Source organism: Magnolia sinica, chromosome 9, assembly GCF_029962835.1.
Source record: "Magnolia sinica isolate HGM2019 chromosome 9, MsV1, whole genome shotgun sequence".
Classification (NCBI taxonomy): domain Eukaryota; kingdom Viridiplantae; phylum Streptophyta; class Magnoliopsida; order Magnoliales; family Magnoliaceae; genus Magnolia; species Magnolia sinica.
In genome coordinates this window covers 24,942,415-24,970,383 of record NC_080581.1, presented here as the reverse complement: position 1 = coordinate 24,970,383, position 27,969 = coordinate 24,942,415, and the positions used below count along the sequence as shown (strand labels likewise).

Below are 27,969 nucleotides of genomic sequence, written 5' to 3'. Positions count from 1 at the left end.
TGCAGAAGGAATGCCTTTCATAACAAAAATCAACAGAAGAATTCAACAGAGCACCTTAATTTCCACATACACAACGACCATGATAATAACACCAAAGCTTCCCCTTTCTTTTTCAACCAGTACCCTACATCTATACCTTTTACCTGCTTGTAACCAGAGCCTATGCTACCCACACCCTCTACATCTACTCTTCAATTTGAGTTTTCTGTAACTCCACAGCCCCCCACAGCATATGTTTGAGGAAAAAAAAAAGGAATAGGAAATGAAAAAAAAAAAGGAAAAAGAAACGAGAGCCCTGAACAAGAAGCAACAACAGGCCAGTAGAAACAATGCTGCGGCAAGTTGCAGGTCACAAACACATACCTGCCTGCATTCTCCTGCATGCCCCCTCTGAAAAATAAATGATGGGCCAAAGGTTAAAAACGTTGTAAGAACTTTCCATGCGGTTAGCTGCTGCTTTTTCCCCCTGTCACCTCTGGGGCTGATCTGAACCGGAAGCCCCCGTAGCAGCTGCTGTGGACATGCTGCTTCCTGGACCATTCTCAGCGGGTGGGGGGATGCCCCATTTTCCCTCTGATTCCAGTGGCTCCAAGACATGGACCCCACCATCTGTTAGCCCCAGGGCAAACTGATTCGGTTCAGACGGGTGGGCAGCAATCACCAGAGGATGGATGTTTGAGCTGCAGTCCAAAAACAATATGGCATTGGCACTGATTAGAATCATTTGACTAATTTTCTTTCAAACAAGTATGCATGCTGGCAATAAGCATTTGCTAACAGTGAAAGAACTAAACTACAAGAGGAAACAAGAAACGGGTTCGCCACCAGCACTGCTTAGCCTGGCCAAGCAGTGTGCATGCAACTGCATGTATATCTCCACTTATGTCATCTTGGGCAAATGAGAATATACCTGACATTAGCTGGAAGATATGCAGCTGGACTGATCCGACAACGTAGCCTGAGGTTCGCAGCATTAAAAACGCACACTGTTGCATCCAGAAAACTAGCATATACTAGCTGGCTGTCACATGAGAATGTAGCGTGGGAGATCGGTGCAGAGCCTTCACGTGGGACCCACTACAAAGACGGGAAGTGAAGATCAAAGCAATGGAACTGTGCATTAGATGGATACAACATAAAATAATCTAATGCCATGGTACCTGCTTTACACAGTCTAGTTTCGTTGTTTCATATATTGCAAGCTGAGTCTCATGAACAGCCAGGAAGTGTATCTGATCCTGGTGAAACTGGACACGCGTCTCTGAAAGTGCAGTTGGGGTGCGCCCAGTCGGAACTTGCAAAAATCGGCTCTTCTGCTTTTCCCATCCATCGGTCCCCCAGACACAAAGCTGCAACAAGAAACATGGCCAGCCATCTAAGGTCTAAGGCTTTGAATTGGGAGCATTAAAACATTCCCCAGGAGTGATTATAAGAACATGATTGCAATTCCAACATACAACATGTAATGACGAGGCTATATATAAACCTGAGAATCAGCTCCAGATGACACCAGCACATTCAGGACATTTGAAAAGGCAAGGCCAGTGATTCTCTTTGAGTGGCCTTTAAGCTTGCTTTTGACCTGCATAAAGGCAAAGTCGCAAAATGAAAACACCTTCTAAATGATTCATCTTGGATAACAAAGTAGTATTATTTCAAGCACTACCATACCTCATCGACACGGACATTATATATCTGGATTGTGGAGTCATCCATGCCTATGGCAATAATATTATTGTCTTGAGGGTGGAATGCAAGGAATGTGGCTGCAGGAGGTGGAGGCATGAATGTCGTCATCGTCTGTGTTTGTCAAGTGAAGACAGGAGTGGTCAAAATCTTGAAAAACATGGCAAACCCTATAACTAACATAGCATGATTTTTGGTTGGGTGTCTCAGTGGGGAGTGAAAGAAGAAACCCGATAGAGAGGGGTTGTTGTTACTCAGCCATTCCAGGTACTAAATAAAACGAGATGAGTATTATTCTAACAGGAAAGTGTTTTGCCCGCCCCACTTCTTAAGGTGGTTCCAGAAGTACCTTAAATACAGATGTCAAATATTACCTTAAATGTCATCATATTGAAGAGGGAAATCTTTCCTCCTGAAGCCGACATGACATAAGAATCATTCTTGGACAGTGCAAAGCAGGAGACGGCTTCCTCAGGGTTTGTGTCCGTTATGTCATTAGTCATCAAGATGCCACTTGGTGGTTGCCACAATTGAGGTGGGAAACTGGCAGTTGCCTATAAAATAAAACATCAATTGAAAACTATCAACTTGTTTTCTGGCAAGAGGAAAAAAAATAAACCACAAAGGATGAAGCATCTGTGTTTTCAACCTTGCCATTTGAATTTCGGTCATTTCGCTGCCACTTCCAAAGCAGATGAATGGCATTGGATGCTAATGCCAAAATGGCAACACCTGAGTTCGTATAGATCAACCTTGATATCTGTATTAACCAATATGAAATTAATAAGAAACTCCTTTGTCATGGAACAGAGAGCTTGTATAACTCAAAAGCCTAGTGGCTGCATGGCTCAATTGCATCAGATTATAGAACTCTGACAAGTTGGAAATATCAGATATTTCAAAAAGAACACTGTACTTGAGGAACGGTGCATAAACGTACAAAAAAAATGGAAACGGAAAGTATCTAATATGGATTTAATCTGAGAGGAAATGATAGGTCCTGTAAAATATTAAAAAATAAAAATAAAAATAAAATAAAAACTAGGCACATCTCTGTGCATCAGCTCTCTATCCAGTGCCTTTATTTTATTATTTATTTTTTTAGAGAATTGGCATTACTTTATTTTATTTTTTTTCTATACTTTTTTCTAAAAGAGGATCACCAGGAGGCTGGGATCAAATTCCTGATACAATGGACTGATTGGCTAATGCCATCTTTAGCTAATACATCGTTGACATAATTTGTCTCTTTCCATCATTTAGGCAAACAAAATGTTTATCCTCTCAGCAATGTACAGAACCTTGTTATCCTCAACTGCTGTTTTGTGCCTTATTTGAAGCCCTTAAATTTTCTATAATAAAAAAATACTAGGATACGTGAGTTATCCAAACACTCAACTCTTGAATAGTAGTGCACTTCATCACCATCATCAAAGCCTTATTGCCACTAATTAGGGTCAGCTACATGAATCTTGTTCCACCATTACCCTCAAACAGTAGTGCACTTACAGTAGATATAAACTTTGCTGCAGTCCACACATGTAGCAGGACCTATGGTTCCAGAATTTGTTACATTATAAGCACATGCAATGTCTAACACATAATTCCCTACATGGATCCCCCTCCCATGGTCTTAATCCCATGCCATTTGGAACCCCTAAAACTTCGACTAACCAGTCCATTTGCTTATCAACTCCTAAAATCAGCCCTTTTGGGGGGAATTTTACAAAAAACTACCCAACTAATATGAAATTTACATTTTTTTTTTTTTTTTTGTTTTTTGGAAACACAACTAGAATTTTATTAAAGAAAAGCAAAAGAGAAACAAACAACTATGCCCAGCTACATCCCAAGAAAGAAAAGATTACATCCCTTAAGCTTGCCAATATTAGAGGCCCAATCGATAATTAACAATCTATCCCTCTGAGAAATACCCTCCACCAATTTGCTTTCACCTCTAAAGCATCTTACATTTCTTTCTTCCCTCACAATCCATCAAACAGCAAGCAAAGAATTCTCCATTTAAGTATCCTTTCTTTTCCTAAGCCCATTCCATGCCATGCATTCAAGAGATCGCCCATGGACAATGGAAAAGACCACATGACTCTAAAGCAAGACAAGATGCCCATCCAACTCAATCCAATGAATTGGCAATGCACGAACAGATGATCAACTGTTTCCTCATCCCCCATACAGCATAAGCAGATATTCGGAATAATCATCACTCTTTTTCGAAGATTATCAACTGTCAAAACCTTCTTTCTACCTACCAACCAACCAAAAGGCGCTATCTTGGGGAGGGGGGACTTAATAATGCCAAACATGCTTAGCGTACACCTCGTCCCTATTCATTGAATCTTTACTAAGATGGGCATAGAAGGATCAAACAAAGAATCCACCTGATTTTTCAAGTCTCCAAAGCATATTATCCGAAGAGGAAAGATACGGGAAACAAAGATGGATGCAATTTAAAAGGGCCACAAATTCTTCTACCTCTCAACGATATTGCCTACATGGTGGGTCCCACACCACCACTTCCCCTATTTAGGAGAAGCAATTGGTCACAACAATGAATGGACTCGGAGCAAGGTGGAAAATCAAAGAGAAACCTACTTTCAAATGGCACTCCTACCCACTTCTTCCCAAAAGCAAATTCTCTCACCATTCCCAACAGATAACCCAATACCTTCTACAAACGCCGACTTTACTAAGGCCACACCTTTCCACAAAGGTGATGCTCTATAATCAGAAGAGTCCCTAGTCCACCACCCCTCCACACACCCATACTTGCTTTTGATAACCTCTTCCCAAAGCGCCCCGTCTTCCTTTCCCAACCTCCAAAGCCATTTCCTGAGCAATGCCAGGTTCATTGATTTCCACCTTCTTCGTACATCTTGCAAACTTCATTCCATCCCATGAGGTGAAATTTCTTTTTATCTTCGGCCCCTTGCCACAAGAAGTCGTGCCTTAATTTTTCAAGTCTTGAAAGCATTAATGCCGGGCAGTTAAATATTGACATAAAATAATATGGAATTTACATTCCAGTGACTTTTCCAAAAAGTTACCTCATTGATCAATATAATTATCATTCCATTACCTTCCGTTACATTCCTTTAATGGCCGGTTAGGTGGGCATGCGAGCAAATGGGCCGGCTGCTTGGGTGCGTCCCACCATGAGGTCCATGTGAAGTCCATCCCGACCACTAGGTGCATCACGTCATGTTAGGCCAACAGCCCAAAAAACACTTCCATCCATGATTCTGATGGACCATATGATTGGAAATAGTGTATAAGGTAACGATCGGCTTCCAAACCATTTCCCTTGGTATAGCCCAAATGAATCACGGATGGGCCTGATGCTTGGGCCCTAGGCCTATATTTTGGTGTGGCATCTAATGGTTGAAGTGGATTTCATATAATAATCATAGTGGGCCCTGTAAAAATCAAGGATGGACATCTCTCCCAACTATTTTCTTTGGTTTTGGATTTCGCATACACATCACAATGTATCACCTCATGTTAGGCTAACAACCTAAAAAACACTTCCATCCATGATTCTAGAGATTATTTAGGGGGGAAAAAGGAGATAGTCTAGGATGTCACTCTAGATTTTGCCAAAGCCCATTGTGCTATCTATGTAAGATCACTCCGACCATTAGATATTTAGTCATATGTTAGGCCCACAAACAAAAAGCAATGATAGCCTCTGATTCTGGTAGGCCACACCAAAGGAAACAGTTGGGAGAGACGTCCACCCTTGATTTTTATAGGGCCCACCATGATAATCATATGAAATCCACTCCAACCATTAGATTCCACACAATAATTTAGGCCACACTAATGGAAACAATTGGAGGGTGAGAGTTGCTCTGTACACTGTTTCCAATCATGTGGTCCACATGAACCACAAATGGAACTGATTTTTGAGCCCTTGGCCTAACATGGGGTAACACACCAGGTGGTCGGGGTGGATTTTACATAGACATCATGGTGGGGCCCACCCGAGCCACCGACCCATTTGCTTGCACTACAGCTGTGACAAAAGGTAGTAGAATAATAATTATATCGACTAATGAGTGGCATTTTGAAAACCTGCTTGAAAAAGGTACGGGATGTAACTTCCATATTAATTAGGTAGAATTTTTTGTAAAATTCCCTTTTTTTCCTCTAAGAAACCAAGAGGTAATATTGAAGAACACTATTCATTTTATTCGAACTTGGTAAAATGCATCAAAACATTGTGTTAAAGTCTTAGCACCATAAATGTATTGAAAACTCGTTGTGCTACCTTTACCAAAGGAAGTTGTTTAGAGTAAAATGTCACATGCATCATGCAATGTATCATGATATGTATCGATATCGTGATATATAGCACACATACCCTTATCCCATTATATCGAAAATCCTAAGAATTCAAGGAAATTCAAAAAAATTGTTAAAATTGAAAAAAATAATAATAATCTTTTTTTCCCTCTTTTTTGGAAAAAAGTGTACGTTGGTGTGTTTTGACAACTTGAGTTATTTCGCATCAAAATAAGATATTGGTAGAGAAATCACAATCATAGAGTAGAAACGAGCAAGAATCCACTCATCAAGGGCGGTCATATTAAATGTCTTTAAATTCCTTTCTTTCATAAAGATTAGGAAGAGAGTTGCAAATCCATATCTTTGCATGATTTCATGAATTGACATTGATTTGGGGCAATTTACATATATGTTGATCGGTGTGGGACGATCTAAAGATTGGCCATTCGTGTTTATATTTATATATAATTTAAAAATCAAAAAAGGGGTTTTGTTAACATTAATGGCACAGAGGGTGACCCAATGCCGATCTGAATTGTTCATTCATTCATAAAACTAGGAGCAAGCCATGATGAAAAAATCATGTCAATCGAGTGATCCTAAGCTTCTTATCAATAGCATGAACATGGATAATCAAGACTGGCTGAAGAAACGAATTAGGTCCAATCATCATCTTTAAGTATCTAGTAGATAGATCCCACTTTGCATTTCTTATTATTCTATTTGATTTGATGATTCTAACCATGTGATTTATGGCTCGTAAACAATGGAAGACTGTAACAAATGGGTCCCATTCTAAGGGTTAGGATCATCGAATCCGCATGATTCTTGCACCATGGCTTGTTGCTAGATGTATGAATGAATGAACGGTTCAAATTAACAATAGATTCCCCCATGAGCTGTTTACAAGGTTTGGGGATATTGCTAACGTCCCCATGAAGGTGGGGACATTGGCAAAACCCATAAAAAATAATTATGTACATACATAAATGCCATGAAATACAAACCGTATGTGTATAAATTAGCGTGTTATATATGCTGAATTATTATATTTCTTAAAAAGCTAAGTGCATTAAGATAATGTTAATTAATTAAGTTGGTCACATCCAATTGTCATAGTTATGGTGGCTACACATGGACATTTTGGTGCAGTTTGGTGAGGATGAGTACTAGAGATGTTAGAAAGTCCACGACCTGCCATCACCAACTCATGAGTTAGGCACGGTACTATCATCATGAAGAGCAACAGTATAATGGCTACTCCAATGAGGATGGTGACGACAACTTCCAGTTGCCTCGTAACTCCATGCAAGTATGAGTTCAAAGTATTTTTTATTTTGAAGGTTAACAAAAATACCATTAAGAAAGCGTCGAATGGCACAAGATCTACAAGCCTACAAACTAACTACTAAAGCAAAAAAGGAAAAATTACAATCCTTAATCGAAGAAGTACAAGAAGCCCTCTCTACTATAAGAAGAATAGCCCTAAAGGAGACCTCTCTTGCCCTAGAGGATTCATTCTGAAAGCAACTTCTATTTCATTCTCCCTGAATTTCCCACAAGACAACAAGAAGAGCCAATCTCCAAAGAACCCTCATGTGCATAGGTAACTCCGCCCCATGCCACAGAAAAGAGGGCATCCATCACCAGCATAACCCACATTGCATCAAAAAGCTTGAGAATGCTATTCTAAATCCGATTTTGTGAATGAGTATTGAATGAAGAGACGATCTACAAATTCAACATCTAAAAAGCACATTACAAAGACGTTTGGGAGAACTATAGCTCTTTTTCAAAAGTAATCAATGGTTCATTGGTTATGACCCAACTCCTTCTAAGTAACCATCCAAAGAACACAATTTTTGAGGGAGCCCCATAGTGCCACAATTGAGATGTATGAAAATGGGGGGACCCTCTAAGGGCGATTGAAGAGAATTAAAGAACCAAACCGAGAACAACCCGATTTATCTTTAAGCCATATCATACCATCACCATCTTCGCTAACAAGGAGACAATGCTTAAGACGTTGAAGAAGCAAAATGACCTGCTCGATTTCCTCATCTAATAAATTCCTACGGCTAGGTGGGACCCCACCACCTTATCCCCCTCCACATGAAACATTTAGAAATTGGGATGTTCTCCTCCACAGATAAGCAAGCTATCCTAGGGAAATCAAGCTGGAGAGGGGAATCCCCAAGCCACTATCCTCCCAAAAGTAGATTCTCTCTCCATTTCCGAGGGAGAAGCCTACCTCGTCCGTGAACCTATCGTGCACGCTAGAGATTCTCTTTCATAATCCTAACGCCTGGTACATCGAGCAATTTCTAGTCCACCAACCACCAACTTGGCAACTATACTTTCCAATTATAATTTCTTTCCACAGTTCTCTTTCTAATCCAAAAGGTGGAACGTCTTTCTATTTTCAAGGTGAATTTTTTATCTTTTTGTTTTTTGAATTGTTGTTTGTGTTTCAATACTCGCATTGAATGATTTTTATATGACATGAATTCATTTTTTATATAATTGCATCACTTTTGCCTGATAGCACACAGTTTGGGCCACTAATTGATTAACACCTATTATCCATAAATTTTTTGGTCATGTTAAGTGTGTAATTATCAATCCTTTTTTCTTTTTGGAAAGAGTCATTAGGCCTTTATTCCAAAAAGAGGAAGGTAAATTAAAACAAGAGATTGATCGAAGACAAATACCAAGATCTAGGCTAGCCTATCTCATAGGCTCAAACAACATGACAACCACAGAACACTAAACAATCCAACTCTGTGATCCGATACACTGGGCGTATGTTTGGAAGTTTTGCATGCTCATTAGCTACCTCGTTGGCGTCTCTTCTACCTACATGCAAGAATTTTATCTTCCTCCACATAAGTCCCACATCTCTTCAAGCAAATCAACCACATTCCCAAGACATGCTCCTAAAGTTACCCAACCTATTGTGTTTTTTGAATCGCCTTCCACTATGGCTAAAAGGAAGTTGAACCCGGTCAAGATCTTAATTGCTTGCAGGAGCATTGCTTCTTTTTTTTAATTGAAAGGTGGACTACGATGGGTTTATTGAAAAGAAGCCGATGCCTAAAGAATTACAAAGAGGAAAAAACAAAAAAGTAAATACAATTTATAGATCTATCCAACTATCAAGAAAATGAGCCGAGGCAATAGCCTTTGATTCAATCGCCCATTTCATAACATGCACTTTAGCCAATTTAAAAACCTCTAGTATTTCTCCTTTGCAATTCCTATAGAAACGATTATTCATTTCCAACCATAGAAACCAGATTCCAACTAAGTATAACAAAGACGCCAAACTTTCTTCCCTATCTTTCATTTGCCTCCACCATGCCAAGACAAGAAGAAAGACTCAATAGACCCCGGCAAAACCGATTCAATACCAAACAAGATAAGAAGCCCTCCCACATCTTTTCTTGCAGATAAATAATGGATGAAGAGATGACCAACCGATTCCTCTTCCTGATAGCACATTAAACACGCATTCAAGAGAATCATCTTTGACGCAAGACAGCCCTAATTATGATGCATGCTCATGGAGATAATTAAACAGCGGAAATAAAAGGAATAAATGATTTAAAATTCTAACAGTAATCATCATAACTGAGAAAATCATAAAGGAAACATGCAATGGAGTGGGCCATCACTACAACCATGGATTATGGAATTCAATTACTACTTAGGTTGGATCCGGCGAGGGATGAGACCTCCCGATCTTGCATGGTCACACCCAATCGATCAATGAAGATCACTAGTCCGAAGAACCAAGAAGTTTCTCGGATTAGGGATTTGAGAATTTGGGGATTTAAGGTTTAGATCGGTTCTCAAGATTTTGATCGAAGAAGGATTAGCCAAAACTGGAAAATAAAAGGAAGAAAATTATTACCTTGAAGAAGTTGGAGGGGCACAAGAAGAAATTAGAAGAAGAAGATCAAGGGGAGAGAAGAAGCACCATTAGAGAGAAGAGAGGAAGGAGGCAATCAAAGGATTTGCTTTTCATTAATCAATAGTTAAAATTCGAGTTTAGGGCTTTAGCCCACTTAAATAAGCAAATAAAGACATAAAATTACTAAAATACCCCTAGAATAAGCAAATAAAGACATAAAATTACTAAAAGACACCTAACTAAGTCAAAAACACGCAAATAACATAAGTACGAAAAAGTTTGGGCGCTCGGTTTTCTTTCTCCAATCTTCTTTCACATGTGTCTTCCCTGAGTGGGGTCTTCTATATGTCCAATCACATGTGAAAGGTCTTCAGCTCCTCAATAGTCGCCTATCCACAAGGACGACACTTGTGGTTGGCGCTTTCTTCGTTGGTACACCTTGAATGCGCTTGTGTCCGAATCAATCTTCCTCTTGCATAAATTGTCGACCGTAAACATTTTGTTTCTACCCACTAGTCAAGCTAGAGCAACCACCTTTGGGGGAGTGCCATATCACCACACACATGAGCTATATGACTAACCACATTGACATTTGGCCCACCATTGCTCATTCGATGAAAGGATTTTACTGAAAACTGTCGGACTTTTCTTCTAACCATCTCATCGAATCCCTTTCTGAGACCATAGGGTGTACCTTACTCAACATATCCAACAAATTCAACAACTCATCTACCTCTACATCATCCAAATTTCTCCGATAGGGAGGAGCCCAAATGACTTCTACTTGAAAAGAAAAGTATCTTGCCACCATCATATTTGCTTCTAACAAAATGCGAGCTAAAGGGGAGAACATCTCTCTCAATTTTTGCTCCCCTAACCATACATCATCCCAAAATATTTAATCTTCTCATCATTACCCAAGGAAAAACCCACCCCTTCCCAAACCTTATTTTTAGCGAGGCCACCAATTTCCAAAGAAACGATGCCCTATATAATGATGAAGGCTTTATCCACCTATTCCCTTCTCGTACCCCATACTTTCTCCTCACCACTTTTCTCCATAAACTACCCTCTTCCACACCAAACCTCCAAACCCATCTACCCAATAATGTTGAATTCATCTTTCCCAAACACCATAGATTGGCTTCCCCTTGATCTCATGGCTTACATAAACACCATAGACCGGCTTCCCCTTGATCTCATGGCTTACATACCTTCTCCCGCTTCATAAGATGAAACTTATGCTTTTCTTCCACCCCCTTCCATAAAAAATCCTGCTTGATTTTTTTTCTAACTTATCCAACATTGATTTCAAACAATTGAAAGTGGACATGAAATAAACTGGTAAGTTAGACATTGCCACCTTGATTAAGGTTAGCCTTCCTCCCAAAGACAAGTAATATTGAACTGCTAACACCCGGAGAACGACATGACGTGTGGGTACCCTGGTGGTCATAAATCCAACCTCCAATACCGACAAAACCTAGGTTCCCAAAAGAGCATCCATCGAAGTTTACTTTAGACATCCCAAGATCCTTCCTTTTTTCAAAAAGGGAACGAATAAAGATAGAATCAAATCGATATCCCTCAATGTCCTAAATAATTGACAAGAAAGATATTTTTATCTCAAATTACGATTCACCAAGAAATCAACCCATCTAATAAAAAACAATTTAGTTTCTTTGAGTGGATTGGATGGTCTAGTTAATGCCCATGGCCAATGAGCTAGGACTAAGAATAGACAATAGGGATTGGTGGTTCATTTGCTCTTATCCCATCCAAATAAGAGATTCTAAGGTTGAGGACTTCCACAATATCCTTATAGCTGCCGCTATTGGATTCCATTGCAACACCTCTTTCCAATTAAGAGAAAGGAGACGGGATGGAATTTGACTTAGCATAGCAATAGCATTCTCCTTTCATCGAAGCTAGAGATGCCAGAATATCTTGAAATTAAAGTCAGACACTTTTTTTAACTTGAAACACTTGTTTGTTTCTTTCAAGATAAATAATCCACAATGTGGTTTGACAAGCCATCCTAGGCCCCATGATGAAGGAGACCAACCATTTACAACTCAACACTTGTATTGGGCATCAACCACACCTTGCAAAATTTAGGCAACACCACAGTTATACTAGATACGCCACACGGCATATGATGAAGTGATGATCCACTGATTGCTCATTACGACAACAGACCCCACAACTGTTAGGCATCGCCACTCACTTCTTTTTGAGATTGTCAACTGCCAGAACTTTATCCAGATGTGCCACCCAAACAAAAGCTTTCACCTTCATTGAAATTGGCACTCCCCACAAGTTATGAAACGATGATCAAGTTGAAGAATGAATGATTGCCAATTCTCTAGTGATGCAGGACGGGTAGCCTAGCCTAGAATGATACAATGAGATCACCAACAGATTAACTAGAACAATTTAAGCACAAAATAATGCTAATCAACCACAAGCTTAATGAATTCAAGTATTTAACTATGCTCAGATTCAAGACTAAATCACAACCCGTCAGCAGTGTTATCAAAACCCTACGATTTACGATTTACAATATATGTTTTAGTCGAACCTTAAGCAAAACGATTTGAATCCCAACCTTAAATCCCTTTTCGCATGAATCCTGCGATTATATAATTTGAATCCTACGATTTATGATTCAAATTATACTTGTTCTCATTTATTTTAAGCTTCACTTGGCTTTCATTTTACGTTTTTAAGTTGGCGGGAGCTTTAAGAATCGTTTTAAAAAGGTAAATTATTTTATTTGTTCTTTGTAAGAGATTAAATGATATATATTCTCTTCAACATTAAATCGTGTAACTTCTTTGTGATTTCTTACATCTTAACTGGTCGAAACACCAAATTGATGTATGACTTGCAGTAATATTATTATGGATGGTTACGATCATGCTAACTTATATGTATTATGGAAAGATATTTTGAAATCAAAATATCTTTTTTCATTGGTCTACAATATCAAAGGCCACTTTTCCACCGTGATTCTACATTCTAGAAAGGTTACAACATAAATTATTAAAGGACCCTTGTATATAATTTTTTTAAGGGAAATTTCTTGAAAGACAAAAAAAAAAAAAAAAAGGAATAAGATTCCTTTAACACTATCATGGCATTGTATTACTCAGTGCATATTGATGGCAAAAGGAAGATTGATGAGTTTCAATATATATATATGATTTGTTTATGTTTTTTGACAAAAAAAAAAATTTAAAAATCAATTTTTAAGAAAATAATAAAAAATCTCATGATTTGCAATTCGATACGATTCAACCCCTAGTACGATTTACGATATGAAAATGATTTTAACAACATTGTCCGTCAGTTAGATCTTATAAAACATGATTAGATAGGACCCATGGAAGGTAGGACTTCCATCTAGCATAGGAATTGATCTAATTCTAAAGGGATTCTCTTGGTTTGTTAAAGGGTTGAAGAACTGAGGTTTGGGGATTTAAGGATTTTGGATTTTAGAGTTTTGAGGTTTTAAGGATTTAGGATTTTAGGAAACTAGGTTTGAAATTTGAGATTTTAAGGTTTTGAGATTTAGGACGATTTAGGATTAGGGTTTTGAGATATCTAAGTTCTGTGATTGGACTTGAGGGTTTTAAGCTTAGGGTTATGGATTTTAGAGAGAAACGAGTAAGGATCAAAGAGGGAAATAGGGAGGAGATGGGTTGGTTGTACGGTCTTCTCCATACTGTCGTACAGTCAAGTGTGGGGGTCCATACGGTGGGACAGTGTAAGTAGGCCTAGGTTTATATGGGTTTTGGAGGAGATTGGCAATGGATTTTAGGGAAAACCAAAAAGGGGTGGGGGGGAGTAGAGAAGGATTGAGAGATATTGAAGAAATTAGAAAGAGAAAAGAAAAGAAAAGTGTAAATATTACCTTGAAAGACGAAGATAAGAGAGGTAGAGAAGATGGAATCGCTATATGGCTTCATACCACTCCAATCACAGGAGGTTTTACTTCATCGCAAAGCAAAGAGAGAATTTTTTATTTCATATGCAATAGTGGACTAGGGTATGGACGTCCAAGCCTTATATAGTCTCATAAAAGACTTTTTATAATTTTAATTATAAAAAAAAAGCTCTCCGATAAAAAGTTTCACATAAAGACACTCAATGAAATAAAGTTTGTTCCCAACTCCCTAAACTCAACAAAAATATAAGCTAAACCAAAAAAATAACAAACATATAAACAACTAAATAAACTAAACTATTTCGCGGTCCATGGGGTCCACGATCAAGATGTCTAATGATGATGATCCAACAGTCGGAATGGTCCAACTAAGTAGCCCACATGCATCTTCCCAGTGTGGGACCTTCAAAGATATATAATCATGCATATGGCGTCTTCAACAGGCTAGGCACTCGAATTGGGCCCACAGGGCACCATATATGCATCACCTAGCCATAAGAAACGGAAACTCTCCTCCTCCTCTGGTATCCTCTGACTTGTGCTTGGATGTCCTCATCATCTAGCCATAGATATGACCATCTAGAAACCATTAGGTTCAAGTGTCCACACATTATTTGACCATATTGGACCCACTCAATCCTAATCTCTCCATTATTATCTTGTGGATTGGAAGTTTCAAGTTATGGTATTCTCTATTCTCTTAAAGAAGATATCCGAACATTATCACTTTATCTACTTGCAGATGCAATCGTTAATTGACAACTTGATCTATAGTCATAGTACTTCTGGCACACAATCAATCTCTTGATCATGACCAATCCACCAAAACCTATAGTTGGATTATGGTATTCTCTATTCTCTAATCACTTAGGGCCCGTTTGGCCGGGTGGATTGGAAGGGATTGAATGGTACTAGGGTGGATGGCATGGATTTCTAGGTAATGATGGTGTTGTCAGTGGATTGTCTTGAGATCCATGGGATTGCTCTATCCCTGGATTGCTATATCCAGTCTATTTGGCACGCCCGGCCAATCCCAGGATTAAACCTTCCCATCCCTTCCAATCCCTCGAACCAAACACGTCCCAGGTAAATTTGAACGGATTAGGGTGGATTAGATGGGATTTAAAGGTAATGATGGTATTGTCAGCGGATTGTCTTAAGATCCATCGGATTGGGATCAGATCACCGACTCTGTTTGGCACGCCCGGCCAATCCCAGAATTTAACTTCCAATACCATCCAATCCCTTCCAATCCGACCGGCCAAATGGGCCCTTAAGGTTGACTACACGTTATCATTTTATCTACCCATTGATGCAATAATTGGTCAATAACTTGATCCACAGTCATACTAACTCTAGCACATAGTCAATCTCCTGATCATTACTAACCCCCCAAAACCTACAGTTAGATGACATCAAAATCTTCTAAAAAGAAAAAGGAAATTCTTTATTTCTCTTAGTTAACAATCCTCTAGAACAATCTTTTACTAAGTCCAGCCCATGTGGAGAGTTCACATCTAGAAACAATGATCATCAACATTTTCATAGCCTAGTCCTAACTATTTAGTACAAATCTTGTTTCACCAACCAATCTTCTCTAAGGCCCTATCCATGACAGTAGCAAGCTGCAAGCCTTAACATACCTTTCACCACTGCAATTCAAGTCTTTTCAGGTCTTATCACCCTCATTTCAAGTGCTTCAGCTTTAATCAATGTTCCGCTTCCTACCCAAGTGGCTTCCAGACTTCAATGCACATGAACCATCCATCTCAATTTGCTCTCCCTCATTTTATATCTTCTTATCAGGATACTGCTAATCAGTTTTAGATGACCAAATTCTTAAGTCTATCCTTCCTAGCCTTCAATGGGCATGTCTTGATCATTATAAACTGAAGACTAAACTTCATGGGCATGTCTTGATCACACAACATTAACATCCTCATCTCAATTTCTGATCATTATAAAATTAAGACTAAACTTAACATCCTCATCTCAACTTAACATCCTCATCTCAATTTCTGATCATTATAAAATTAAGACTAAACTTCATGGGCATGTCTTGATCACACAACATTAAACGCACAACTCAACTTCATCAACCCAACTCTAATTCTATCTGAAACATCCTCATCAGTCTCCCTTTTTTCCTTTAAAAAATAGGGCCAAGATAATCAAGCACACCACATTGAGGAATCTCTTGACTAGAGAATTTATCTAAGGTGTCGACTCTAAAATTGTTCTTACTAAAGTTGCATTCCAAATACTTCGTCTTGGTTCTACTAATTTGACCCACTGCAACTGGCAACTCATCAGTTCCATCACAGGCTATTCTCACTCTTGTAACAGCGGCCTCATAGATGTCTTTAATGGTGTCAATATAACTTTAATTTTGAATATCCAAATCAATTTATTTATTTATTTTGAGCTCAATTTAGGTTTCCTTCATCCCATCCATCTACAATGGAAGAACTTCAAGACTTGATGCAAAGTTATATTCTTTTCCACTCCAATAGAATATGGCCAGTTCACCATGAAGAGAGATGAGTCTGGAAAAGGGGATGAGATGTATGCTATATAGAGTTCTACTCTTTCTACCGAAAGAAAAGTTACGCTATTAAGAGGAAAAAAAAAAAAATGTTTTTCTTCTTCGAAGATTAACAACAATTTATTAAAAGCTGCAAAAGGCAGGAAAAAGGACAGGATGGGGAGTTTTTCTTTTAGGATTTTTTCACATTTTTTTTTTCAATTTTAGGATGCCGGTTACTATGTAATGTTGTAGGATAGGGATTGCTATGCAGTTTTTTATGTTTTTCGTTTTTTTTAGGAGCCAATTGGGATGTGTGTATGGCATGTTACTATGCAATGTTGTAGGATAGGGGCTGCTATACAATTTTTTCCTTTTTTTTCTATTTTCATTTATTTTAGGGGCCGCTTATGGTGTGTGTATGCATGCAACCCATCCAACCATCACGAGGGCCACCATGCTCCAGTGGAGGTGTTTGACGGCTATGCATTATTTTCGATGGTGTGGTGAGGCCCACTGTTGTGCGTGTATGGTATGCATTTAAACCTGTCCAGTCCATCATGTGGACCACTACTTTACAGTGGTGGTTTTTTACTGTGATGTCCACGTGATAATGTGCCGGTCTTCTTTTTCGTACTTGTTGTTGTCCATTGTTTAGAGTTAGAAAGTTGCTCGGAAAGTAGTTGATTTGATTTGATTTATACATGTGGATTGGCTTTTGATAAATGATCATTAATAACTTTTTGAACATGCTTATACTTGAAAAGTGAATCTTTGGTTCTTTTTTTCTTCCTTTTATTTTTTTTTATCTTTTTTTATCTTTTATTTTATTTTTATTTTTTTGCTTTTTTCTTACCATATATCATAATTTTACTATTTTTTAATTAAAAAATAGAATTATCATGTAGCATACTATAGAGGGTTGAAACACTACGCAACATGCTACGCACTATTTAAAACATTGTATGAGACAATTAATATTTATATTCATATAACCATTCTTACCACAAACAACCACAGTATAGCTTAATAGGCCCACAAGATGTTAATGCATGATGTCTAAAGTGGATTCAAAATGATAAAGCAATGACAAATGACAAATGTAAATACAAAAAGCATTACTCACCAATCATGTCACCACAAGAAATTAATGGAAAACCTAAAAAATTGAACTCCAATGGCCTCCCAAAATTGCACAAAATTTATGCAATATGTGGAACTCATCTCACTAATGCATATCCCTGACCACTTGACACCATTTCCTTCCAAAATTTTGGGGAAATTTTTAAATTCGGATGAATAATGTTTAGCCGATTTAGGACCACTTGAATGCCCCCCAAAACAACCCGAAATTCGTGTAATTTGTGAAACTCATTCCACTATTGCATATCCCTAACCATATGAAACCATTTCCCTCAAGAAATTTAAGGAAAAAATCAAAAAATTAATTCAGAATACGTGTCAGGCTGATTCAACACCCCTCGAATGCCCCCAAAACAGCCCGAAATTCATGTAATTTGTGTAATTCATCCCACTAATGCGTATCCCTAACCATTTGACACCACTTGACACCATTTCCTTCCAAAATTTTGGGGAAATTTTTAAATTCGGATGAATAATGTTTAGCCAATTTAGGACCACTTGAATGGCCCCCAAAACAACCCAAAATTCATGCAATTTGTGAAACTCATTCCACTAATGCATGTCCACCAGTTGAAACCATTTCCCTCAAGAAATTTAAGGAAAAAATCAAAAATTTAATTCAGAGTAAGTGTCAGGCTGATTCAACACCCCTCAAATGCCCCCAAAACAGCCCGAAATTCATGTAATTTGTGTAATTCATCCCGCTAATGCATATCCCTAACCATTTGACACCATTTCCCTAAAGAAATTTGAGGAAAAAATCAAATTTTAATTTTGGATAACTAGTGTTGGGGCTGATTTAGGACCTCTAAACCCCCACCCCCAAAAAAGGGCCAGAAATTCATGAAATCTGTGAAACCCATCCCCTTAATGCATATCCCTAATCACTTGGACAGGCTAATCAAACGATGTGAACCATCCATTAGTCCACAACAAAAGGAGGAAGAGGAGTAGAAAGTGAAGGAGGAGAAGGATGACCAAAAGGAGGAGGAGAAAGAAGCAGAAAGAGGAGCTGGAGGAGGAGAAGGAAAAGGAGGGCGGGAGGAGGAGGAGGAGGAGCAGGAGGAGGAGGAGAAACAAAAGGAGAAGCAGAAGTCGCAACAGAAGAAGCAGAAAAAGCAGAAGCAAAAGAAGCAGGAAGCAGAAGAAGAATTCTCTTTTTGTTTTTCTCTGGACCGCAGTAAACACCTCTATTTTTTACTCTTCTTCTCTGGCTCGCTGTAAACACTTCTTATAATGGCCCTGAGTCATTACACTGGACTGTAACAGAACATTATGGGACCTTTACGGTCCATTTTTTGGAACAGGCTGTTACAACCACGTAACTGATTTTTTGGGAATGGGCTGTTATAGCCATGTAAAGCGTAATGGCCTGAACGGATACCATTACATTAACTGTTTTTGTATAACTTGGTGTCCGGCTGACCTAAAGAAACACAATTGTATGATCAAGATAATAGAACAATTCATCAGAAATAACCTGTATGTCCCTAAACATTTCTAACTTCCCTAAACATTTATAGCAAATTAGGAATATGAAGGGATCAGTGCATCACTAACTTCATATTGACACAAGCACAATGAAAGCCTGCATTAAACAAATATAGACTAGCTGCTACATAACAACTTGTGTGCATATGTTTGCAACTTCTGTTTATCCATAAACATCTTGCATACTTTTATTTGCATGAGCAATAGTATCCTTTTGCTAATGATGGTGAGTGTTGGACATAGTCTCTCCGGACATCATTCAACTATACAAGAATTAACATTGTGATTTTCTAACATGATATGAGACCATTGCTCTACCCATTTTGTTTATCGCTTTTCCCTCTTTACTTCTCTAAGTTAATCACCCTCTGAAGAAATGAATAGAGGTAGAGATCCCTTTAACCCTCTAATAGCATTAAGGGGTCTTATCCCGCTCAAGTTGTTAGGAGCAAAAGACCCATAAGAAACTCCACCTAAAAAGTATCAATGACTGCTGATTATGTTTATGCATGAAAAACTACATTTTGAATGTTTATGGTAAACAAAATCAGTGCAGCACTTCACAGTATAAAGATTGTGCATTGATTCCAAACATTCTAGTCATTTGACCATATTGACATTTCCAATTGATTAGGGCCACCAAACAAAACTCTAGAAGAGCAAATGAATTGAAAGAAGATCATTGATGGGCCTCCGTTCCCAACCTATCATATTTGAGCTGATTGTGACTTTAAGTAGGCACCAAACAGAACTCTAAAAGAGCATATGAATTGGAAAAGGGATCCTTAGTGGGTCTAACTTCCCAACATATCTGGCACTTGACCGCTGTCATTTCCAATGGAATATGTGGGCAAAAAAACATCCAGAAGAGCAAATAGATTTGAAAAGAATCTCCAATGGGTTTTAGTTTGCAAAATCATTGTCATTTGAGCACTTTTGACTTTCAATGGATTCTGTTAGAGCCAAAACAAAGCTTTTAGAGGAGATTATGGATTGATAAAGGGTCTGCAGTGTAACAACTGGAACAACATTGTACAACTGATGTTATGAAAATTAACATAAAAAGACCCAGCTGGCCAATAAAAGGGTGGAAACAGCATGGAGAAAATTGCCGAGAATTACATGTCTGATTCATGATGCTGCTTTTCAGCCCTCTTATACCAAATTCCAAATTCTCTTACTGTTTATTGAATTTACAGTTGATGGATATCAATGTTGCATGCATGAATGTTTGTATGAGATGGACAGTAACCATTCAATTCCAAACTTTCAACAGCACCAATGCATGCTTGGAAGATTATAGGGTTCCATGTCATCCCTTGCAACTGATCACAAAACAGAAACAACGGCTGAATGGTTTAAGATGAGATGGAAAGAAAAGTAAGCAGAGTTGAATCCAACCAAAAACAATGTCCCATACTACTCTTCCCCTGTTCAAAAATGGAAATGGTTTGCTTACTGAGCTTCCATAACCATTCATAAGCAGGTTCATAAGTCCACTCTCAACAGATCCAATAAAAAGGAAAAAAATCATAAATAAATTACTCGAAAAAAAAAAAAAAAAACTGAAGCAAGACTAGCCCCACCCATATTCACTCCTGGGTTTCTTTCACAAATATTGGTATATAGTCCAAGGCAACCTCATGCCGATTTTGAATGGTCTCTTCTCCAAAAGCTGCATTAATAAAGGAGGTGAGCCTTTGCTCATCTCCCTCATCCTAAAGAACAGAGCTATGGAAGTTGTGGACTTTCGCCCAATTAGTTTAGGGCAAAGTACTTGTAAAATCTTAGCCAAAGTTCATGCAGAGATTGGAAGGAGTCATGAGCAACATGATTTCTCTGTTCCTAGAGACTTTGTGAACAAGGTATTCAATAACGGTAATGGTGGCTATAACGGCCACCATAATTACCATTATGATAAAATAAAAGAAAAGAAAAAACTGTATTGGCCCCATAATAGCCGTTATGGGCCACTTTTTTCCATAACCACCCTATAACAAGTAATGGTTCCCATTACCGTTCTATAATGGCTGTTACGTAACAGTCTTTTAATACCTTTGTTTATGAAGGATCATCAAAATATAGATGTGATCTTTACCCCCAACGAATGCATGGATTTTAGAAAATGATGGAAGAATGGGGTCGATTAGTTGTTTGTGTAAAGTTATGGAAAAAGCCTACCATAGTGTTGATTGGCAATGACTTCTATATCTTTTATGGGAAGAATGGGGTTCAGCACAAAGTGAAATAGTTGAACAGTGGCATGTATTTGGGTAGAGATCCTCTCTCTCCTTTGAAGGCACAATTACTCTAATTAAATCTAACCTTTCCAATCTCTGGAATTATTACCTCTTTCTCCTTTAGATGGTAAAAAATCTTGAGAAAATGTAAAGATTTTATATGGGAAGGTGGCACCGTGGCAGTGAGGGTCAGAAGCACCATGATTGTTAATTGGAAGGAATAGGAAGTTCATAAGCCCAAGGAAGAAGGGGGGTGATCATGCTAGTGGAGATTTGGTAAAAAGTAAAATGCTCTTAGTAGGAAGGTTATTGCTTAGAAATATGGTGACTGCAATAGGGGATGGTCCCTGGCACGAGTGAGAAGTAATAGTTCTTTCATTTGGAAAGCTATTTTAAATATTGACGATTGGTAGAATGCATTGGCTCTTCCTTCCCAAGTCCATGGTATCAGAGCAAGGTTCTTTATTTATAACTATAGATGTTACAATCGGTGTGGTCATATGCGATCCCATAAGTGATTACGCCAATGGGTATGCCATTTTGGACCTATAAATAATTAATTAAAAAAAAAAAAAAAAAAGAAGAAGCAATTCTCTACAAGTGTAGTATTTTTACATAATTTTTCATTTTTCCACCTTCCTTGAATTTTTCTTCTTTTTTTTTTTTGAAAAAAAAAATTGTTTGGGGAGCTATGCCATCGCATAAGTGCACAGCCCCCATTGGGTTGCACGGGATCACTAATGCCATTTGACAACATTGGTTACAAGGATAAAAGATAATCATGATTTATTTATTTTTTAAAAGGTGATCCTAAAAGATAAAGGTTATGGTACTGTGGAGTACCACAAAACACTTTGTGTTGGAATAAATGGTATGGTGCTCCTCATATGTAAAATCATGTGTATTCTAACAATAATCATTTAAGAAAGGTGGGTCAAATATTTTTGGAGGGAATTAGATCTAAAGTGGGTATGTTCTAGGAAGATTTATGGCTAGAAGATAGCCACCTTGCATACGGATTTCCCAAGCTCTACTCCTTTTGCAGGGAATTAACTTGTCAAGGATTCATTCAATCCTGCAGATGGGAAAGTGATTCAGTTGCTTCAGTTCCATCAAAGCTTATGGGACCATGAGATCATATGGTTGTAGATCTCTTCGACCTTCTCAACGAGGCAACTCTTTATGCCTTTACACTTACAAGTTTCCCCCTCCCATGTTGCATCAATTAATCATAATTAAGTAAGAATGGCATTCAACCCATATGCAGGTACACAATCAAATAAATGGAGAACATGCCTCACTCCTTTTTTTGAAAGGTACATGCCTCACTCTTGGCCAGTTAATAAATTAAAAAGAACATTTTGATGAAGCAACAATTCTCAAAAGATGCATATTGGCAGGAAACGTGAGCATACAAAGCATCAGGATTAGTTAGACTCTAGGCATGGATATGAGCATCAGGTACAATAGGTGTAAGTATAACTGGACAAAAAGTCTCGAAAAGATCACACTCCTGCATCCTGCACGTGCAGCATCAGTATCGCTTCCTAAACACACTGGCATGTGTAGTCCAATAGTTTCTGCACTTCTCATCCAGAGTTCACTCAAAACAGCAATAAAAATTCCAAAATATTCTTTCCAACAGTACGAACATGTTACCATAAGTTTCAAAAGTCATGTATCACACATGTCGGAACAGGTAAATAAGTAATTTTGTCATAAAAAATAAAACAAATAAAAACTCAGATGAGAGTATCCATACCATGAAAATGCTTTAGAATTTCATGTAGCAACTAAAAAGATGTAATGGAAAACATTACCTTGCTTGTTCTCAAGTTCTCAGGTAGCCTTAGGGATCGGCATTGTGCTGGTTCATTAATTTCAGTGAGTTTCCAAATCTTTGATTTTTCGGTAGATTCATCTGCTAATCTAGGTTTTACATCCCCCAAACTTCTAGTGTCGCCATTCTAGTAAAAAATGATTTTGAGTTAGTTCACAAGCTGTCTGTAGAAAATTATAAAATCAAGGCAAAAAAACTCAGTAGATGACAATGATAGCAGTGTAGTGATTATGTACTAATTGCCAGAAAATGAAATATCAAAATCTAAGAAACAGGAGTTGTGCACAGACCATTCCAACCATAGTCACCACAGGAACACCTCTATCCGTTAGTCCAGCACTAGTTGCAGCAGTGACAGACACCATCGCACTTACCTGAGGCTGCACAATATTTTGGCACATTATGTGAAATTATTTTTCATCAGGGAGACATCAGTGAAAATTCTATAGGTCTACCTTGGTTAGAGACTCAGGTACATAAGAACGATTTTCAAATGTTCTCAACAACCGAACTCCATCAGCATTTGCCAAAATTTTAATCCCATTCTCGTTTGCAGATACAGCCAACAAAGTCCCCTCCTTGTTGAAGCGGATACGCGGGCTAGCCTAGAAATTGGAAAACGCGAAGAAGCACAACTTAGGTGTATATTTTGTATATATTTTCAACAAAAGAAAAGGTATCAGTGCTTTCGCTTCCAAAAAATGTCATCACAGCTCAACTAGAAAGACAACTACTAAGAACTTACTGGCAGGCCACCATCAGCATCAATAGTTGTCAAAAGGTTAACATTATCCATATCCCAGAACTTGATCAAAAATTCATCACCAGCAGCCAAAAACCGGTTCCTTGTGGTGTCAAATTGCACAACGCCCAAAGAGCGTTTTCGGAATCCTTGGTAGGTCCTTTTCACAGCTCCTTCACTTTCATTCCACTCAACAATGTATGACTCTCCGTCTTTACTGGTCCCACACGAAAAGAGCCTGAAAATTGTTCAAGGGGAAGTTGATGTTGAAAACAAGAATCAAGGAATCAATAAAGAGCCTCAAGTTCCACTCTATTACAGAGAGAGAGAGAGATTAAAAACCTTGAACCATCAGCACTATAGGCCATGGTAGTGCACCAATGTCCTGGGGCATCATAGTCAACTCTAGATCCCAAATTATCATACAACCATGCCTTTATCTTTCCATCTAAGGCCGTTGAAAAGATGAACTAAAAAATAGAAACATACACTGAACATTAGCAGCAGTCATAGCCCTGCATAAACTACAGACATAATCCTTCAAATTGAATCTACAATCATCAAAAGCACCAAATGATATAAATAGGATCATTACCTGAATGTTTTCCTTGTAATGGGGGCAAACAGAATAAACAGGGGCCTCATGGCCTTCGAAAGTATACTGTCTGGTACCAGTAGCAGCATCCCACACCTAAAATTACTAAAATATTTTAGTCATGGGGATTCCAACTCTCTCTCTATTATGTAATAAGTTAACTGACATACAAGAAAAGCTAACCTTAATGGTCTTGTCATCTCCACAGGTTATGACACATAATTGCTTATTAGGGTGAGAGAAAGCAAGATCATTGACCCCACCAACATGAGCTTCAATCTAGAAATGCGAAAAAATTAAAATTAAAATTAAAATTAAAAATTAAAAAAAAAAACACAATAATATTAATGAATAAATGAGATAATTAAATAATCAAAAAAGTCAGAAACACAATAAAATACCACGGCAATGGTAGAAAGAACCAAAATATGGAATTGGCACTATTTATACCTCCAAGTGCTGCCGTATGTCATCACCACCATGGTAAGAATATATCTGCACAATGTGTCTTGAATATGCAACTCCTAGAAAATGGAAGTGAGTGCCCAAATAGCTGAAGTTCAGTTTATTATTTTATTCCATAATCATTTTTCACATCAGAAACCAAGTTATGATTGAAGCCTTTCCATTTTCTATAAGCTTACCAAATAAAGTGCCATCAGGGTTCCATATGATACGGTTTACTGACACACCAGGCTCTTTGATCATAGCTGTCTGTTCCATCGCAATTAGTCCAAACTTCAGATTATTCACGTATACAGACATTTCTGATATCTCATATATGGTAAAATGGCATCTGCTTTTGGAATCATCATGAAGTGAAAAATGATTTGTACCTGGAGGGGCATCGAGCAGGCCCCGAGATCCCAAACCTTGAAATTTCTTAGAACTAATCTCTCCCTAGAACCAACTTCCCAAAGGCCTACGTCCCCCACATTTGTACCAACTGAAGCATCATGATAACAAGAGACTACTAAGTTGAATACTTAAATGAAAGCTTAAACAGAGAAGACAGAATAGAAGTATTTGCTGAAAAGTTGAATGATGCAAAGGAAGCAAAATGGTTTTGAAAATCTGACCAAGAAGTATAGTCTGCTGTATAGGATGAAAATCCATGCTCATAGGAGATGAACCCTGAATTAACGTGCGGGCAACATTCTTGGGCAAGTCATCTGGTGAGTACAGGCTTTGACCGTGATTCTGGCCAGGATATGTTACTGGCAATATATTTACAGGCAGATTTACCTACAGAACGATCATAAACGTCAACTAGTGCAGTAATGAGCGACAGACAGAAAACTACAATAACATAAGTTCCTGACCCATGATCAGAGAAGCAAACTGTAAAGGAGGCCTTATGTTTGGCAGTGTGATGTTGCTCTCGTACCTCTTCAGAAATCCCCATGGGCCTTGTTCTTTTAGATACATGATCAGAATCTGCCGATGGGTAATCTACAGAAGGGTTATTAGTCGGCGGAGTCCTAGGGTGCTTCAAAATTGCAGCTACAACAAAGCATTTGAAACAACTCAAGTTAATAAAACAACCATGACAAACATATTTGTGTAGAATCATAGATATCCATTTGCATCTTCAAAAAGCAGATTTCAAAAGTTCTGCAACAAGCATAACAAACTAGTTCATCTACCGGGATTCGTAGGAGCACCAAGTCCAATAGCTCCTCCAGAAACTGCAGGATGGGTTACAGTGGCTGGATTAGACATCCAACCAGCAAGGGAAGTCTGAACTGGCACAGGTGCAGGTTGAAAAGGCTGAACATGACAATTCAAGAATTCCAAGGGTCAAGAGAAATTTTGTCAGCTAAGGATGGATTCCAAGCCCGAGAGAGTTAGCATGCTTACCCCATGTGGAGGAAAGCCTCCGGGTTTGGGCATGGATCCAAGCAGCGGATTGCTTGCAGGTGATGGGGCGCGTGCACCATTTGGTTGTCCACAAGTATGATCAACAAAAAGGGTCTTTATATCTGGATTAGGCCTTGGGTTTTTACAAAGCTGATGCTGCCAATTCAAGCTGCCAGACAGATTGTGTGATAACATCAATTCTCCAATAGAAACCTCGGAAACAAAAAACATGATAACATTTCAAAAGGCCAACAAAAAATAGAATCTCAAGTGTTAAGAAAGTAGGAGATGTTGCTTGCACTAGAGCAAATTAACAATCAGTGTATTGCAAGACTACTAGAACACAAATATGCATATAAATAGCCTTCAAGCAATCGGACTACAGATAAAGCATGAACACTGCAGCACGTGCCAGGAATAAAGTACCTTCAATAGAAAAAGTTCAAGTCAACATGAAATATGATATTACCTTTGATTAATAAGAGTCCGTAGCCTAGAATTCTTGAGGTTAGGGAATTGCAGTTTGTCACGGAAAAGGGGATTCGCTTCAATCAGCTTCTTGAGCTCGACCAGCATTATTGTCCTTGCAGATTTGGTATCTCCATACTTGGAAAGTTGTTCGTTTTCCCTAAAAGAAGTCACGTGGTTAAAGATGATCTCCGAGGGGTAAGATTAGTAATTAGTAAATTTCCCATTGGGCAGAATGACCTTCTGCACAAATGGCCGTTGAACTCGTTTTTCCCCGACAAGAAACAATCAAAATGGCAATTTTTGGCCGGTTTGACGCAAAAAGCCAAAAGGCGAGTGCACTCAATAGATAGCATGCTATCCACAATTCCTACTCAACGTGCCTTTAACACACCACGTGGGCACAAAACTTTTGGGGCAGCACAGAAACTTGCATGCCCTTCCGAACAAATCCTAAAACAAGAATAACATCAAATATAACAAAATTCTTACCTGAAATTCTCTAACGTAAGAAGCTGTGTAATTTCCTTGAACAACTCTTCATTAAATGAGGCAAAAACTTTCAAATCCTTGACAAGGATATCCACAGCCTTTGCACGATCATGTCTGGAAATATGCCAACCAAAATTCAGATATAAAACAAGTGAAAAACAGTAATTTTGATAATAAAAAATTCAAGAAAAGCTTACTTATCCAACGCCTCAAGGTACTTCTGCTTCCGAATTTCAAAAAAGATCTTCATTGAATACCGATTGTCATCAACTTTGGTGAAACCAGAGAGATACCGCTCAACTTCATCCCAGTTCCCATTATGCACCTCATCCTCAAAATACTTCATATTGAAGAAAAACCCAGATTCCTGCTCAAGCCTGACGAACGAACCCAAAAAAAAAAAACCCTAACCGAATTACACACAAACACTACAACCAAAAGTATCCAGTCTACAAACCGAAACAACTAGAGTCCGAAAGAAACAAAAAGAAGCACACGTACTTGTGAACGGTCTCCTTGAACTTCTCCTCATCGAGGAACTGTAAGATCAAGAAAACAAGCTCTCTGCTGAGAGAAGACATGGCGCTGTATCACTACAGATTCTCCGTGTCAACGTCCTAGCCAGAGATCAGCAAAAAAGTATAAAGAAACCAGATCTTGCATGCGAAACCGGTAAAGCCATCTACTTTTCGTATAAATCAGGAGCGGAAACCCCAGAAAC

General features: G+C 38.4%; 1 protein-coding gene across 1 annotated transcript; it reads right to left on the bottom strand.

Moving 5' to 3' along the window:
• LOC131254741 (protein TPR3-like) lies at positions 1 to 27,969 on the bottom strand. Its single transcript, XM_058255456.1, has 25 exons — positions 27,750 to 27,969; positions 27,446 to 27,625; positions 27,249 to 27,362; positions 26,758 to 26,916; positions 26,289 to 26,457; positions 26,075 to 26,198; positions 25,816 to 25,931; positions 25,508 to 25,673; positions 25,265 to 25,374; positions 25,073 to 25,142; positions 24,879 to 24,952; positions 24,612 to 24,707; positions 24,429 to 24,524; positions 24,176 to 24,303; positions 23,837 to 24,071; positions 23,547 to 23,696; positions 23,382 to 23,471; positions 23,072 to 23,218; positions 2,336 to 2,446; positions 2,061 to 2,240; positions 1,672 to 1,800; positions 1,487 to 1,582; positions 1,161 to 1,349; positions 911 to 1,077; positions 1 to 680 (listed from the first exon to the last, which is right to left on the bottom strand). The coding sequence occupies exons 1-25, from the start codon at positions 27,827 to 27,829 to the stop codon at positions 470 to 472; spliced, it is 3,387 nt and encodes a 1,128-aa protein (XP_058111439.1). The 5' UTR covers positions 27,830 to 27,969; the 3' UTR covers positions 1 to 469.

Bases quoted from the DNA above. Each gene is read 5' to 3' on its own strand.
- LOC131254741 (XM_058255456.1), bottom strand. From the start codon at position 27,829: ATGTCTTCTCTCAGCAGAGAGCTTGTTTTCTTGATCTTACAGTTCCTC. The intron at 26,458-26,757 runs GTAATATCATAT...TCTGTCTGGCAG, and splicing joins CGGACTCTTATTAATCAAAG to CTTGAATTGGCAGCATCAGC. The intron at 1,350-1,486 runs GTTTATATATAG...TTCTTGTTGCAG, and splicing joins CATCTGGAGCTGATTCTCAG to CTTTGTGTCTGGGGGACCGA.